This window comes from Trichinella spiralis, assembly GCF_000181795.1.
Source record: "Trichinella spiralis strain ISS 195 chromosome Unknown Scfld2436, whole genome shotgun sequence".
Taxonomy (NCBI): Eukaryota; Metazoa; Nematoda; class Enoplea; order Trichinellida; family Trichinellidae; genus Trichinella; species Trichinella spiralis.
Window position 1 is genome coordinate 1 of NW_003529375.1, and position 890 is coordinate 890.

The following is an 890-nucleotide window of genomic DNA, read 5'->3' on the forward strand; positions in this document are numbered from 1 at the left end:
TTACTTCGTTTAATTCATTAAGAATTTAAATAGTTTTACTAATGGCCATGTCTAGAAAGAACGCATTTTCACAACACTGTTTTTTTTATTAAGAGTCCATACAACAATACATAACAATACAAGTGATAATAAAGTGTCTCAAAATATGCTGCTATTCATCGGTTTTCACAGTATAGGGCAACGAGCATCAGGAGTGTAGCTTCCACAGTCCACCTTGTTCGGGAGAGTCGTTTGTTGATGGTGCCTTTGACAATGCATGTGGTAGGATGGAGTAGCCGACAAGACGTTGGAAGAAATTTGAGCCAATCGTTTCCTCTCGTTGTGCATTTTAATCAGGAAGCCGTCCATGTAACCATATTGATGCATGTCCAGTCGTGGAACTTGGTATCCTGGCGGGTTCTGCGCAGCGGAACTGGATATCATCGTCGACATTGACGGAAAAGTGTACGTAATAACATTAATGTACATTGTGAATGATCTCTGATCACAACAACTCGAAAAAACGAAATGAAATTTTTTCAGAAAAATGCTGCTTATATACATTTCTTAGGGGTCAGTTTTGTTTGAAGTATTGAAAATGGACTAATAGGATTTGTCGTCCAAGCAGGGTTTGTTTTGCACATATTGCGCAAATATGACAGTATGAGACAATTTTATACATTTTACATTCAAGTACTTGAACATTTTTATTCCGTAAACTTCATTCTCAGCAAATTTACGTTATTACAACCGAATAATGAAATTTCATGAAATAAATAGCTATAAAAAACAAACTGCTCATATTCTTATATATTATATTTTAATTGGATTTCTTCCAATAATGACGTAACACATTTTGTGATTTTTGGTTGTAAAGGTGTAAAACAAAACAAACAGAATTGCCATTTTTT

The 890-nt window shown here is 34.6% G+C and overlaps 1 protein-coding gene across 1 annotated transcript; it reads right to left on the bottom strand.

The window, feature by feature from the left end:
- Positions 1-165: 165 nt before the first annotated feature.
- On the bottom strand, positions 166-468 carry Tsp_16058 (hypothetical protein). The gene has a single exon (XM_003368468.1). It carries the CDS (start codon positions 466-468, stop codon positions 166-168), a length of 303 nt encoding a protein of 100 aa, XP_003368516.1.
- Positions 469-890: the final 422 nt, after the last annotated feature.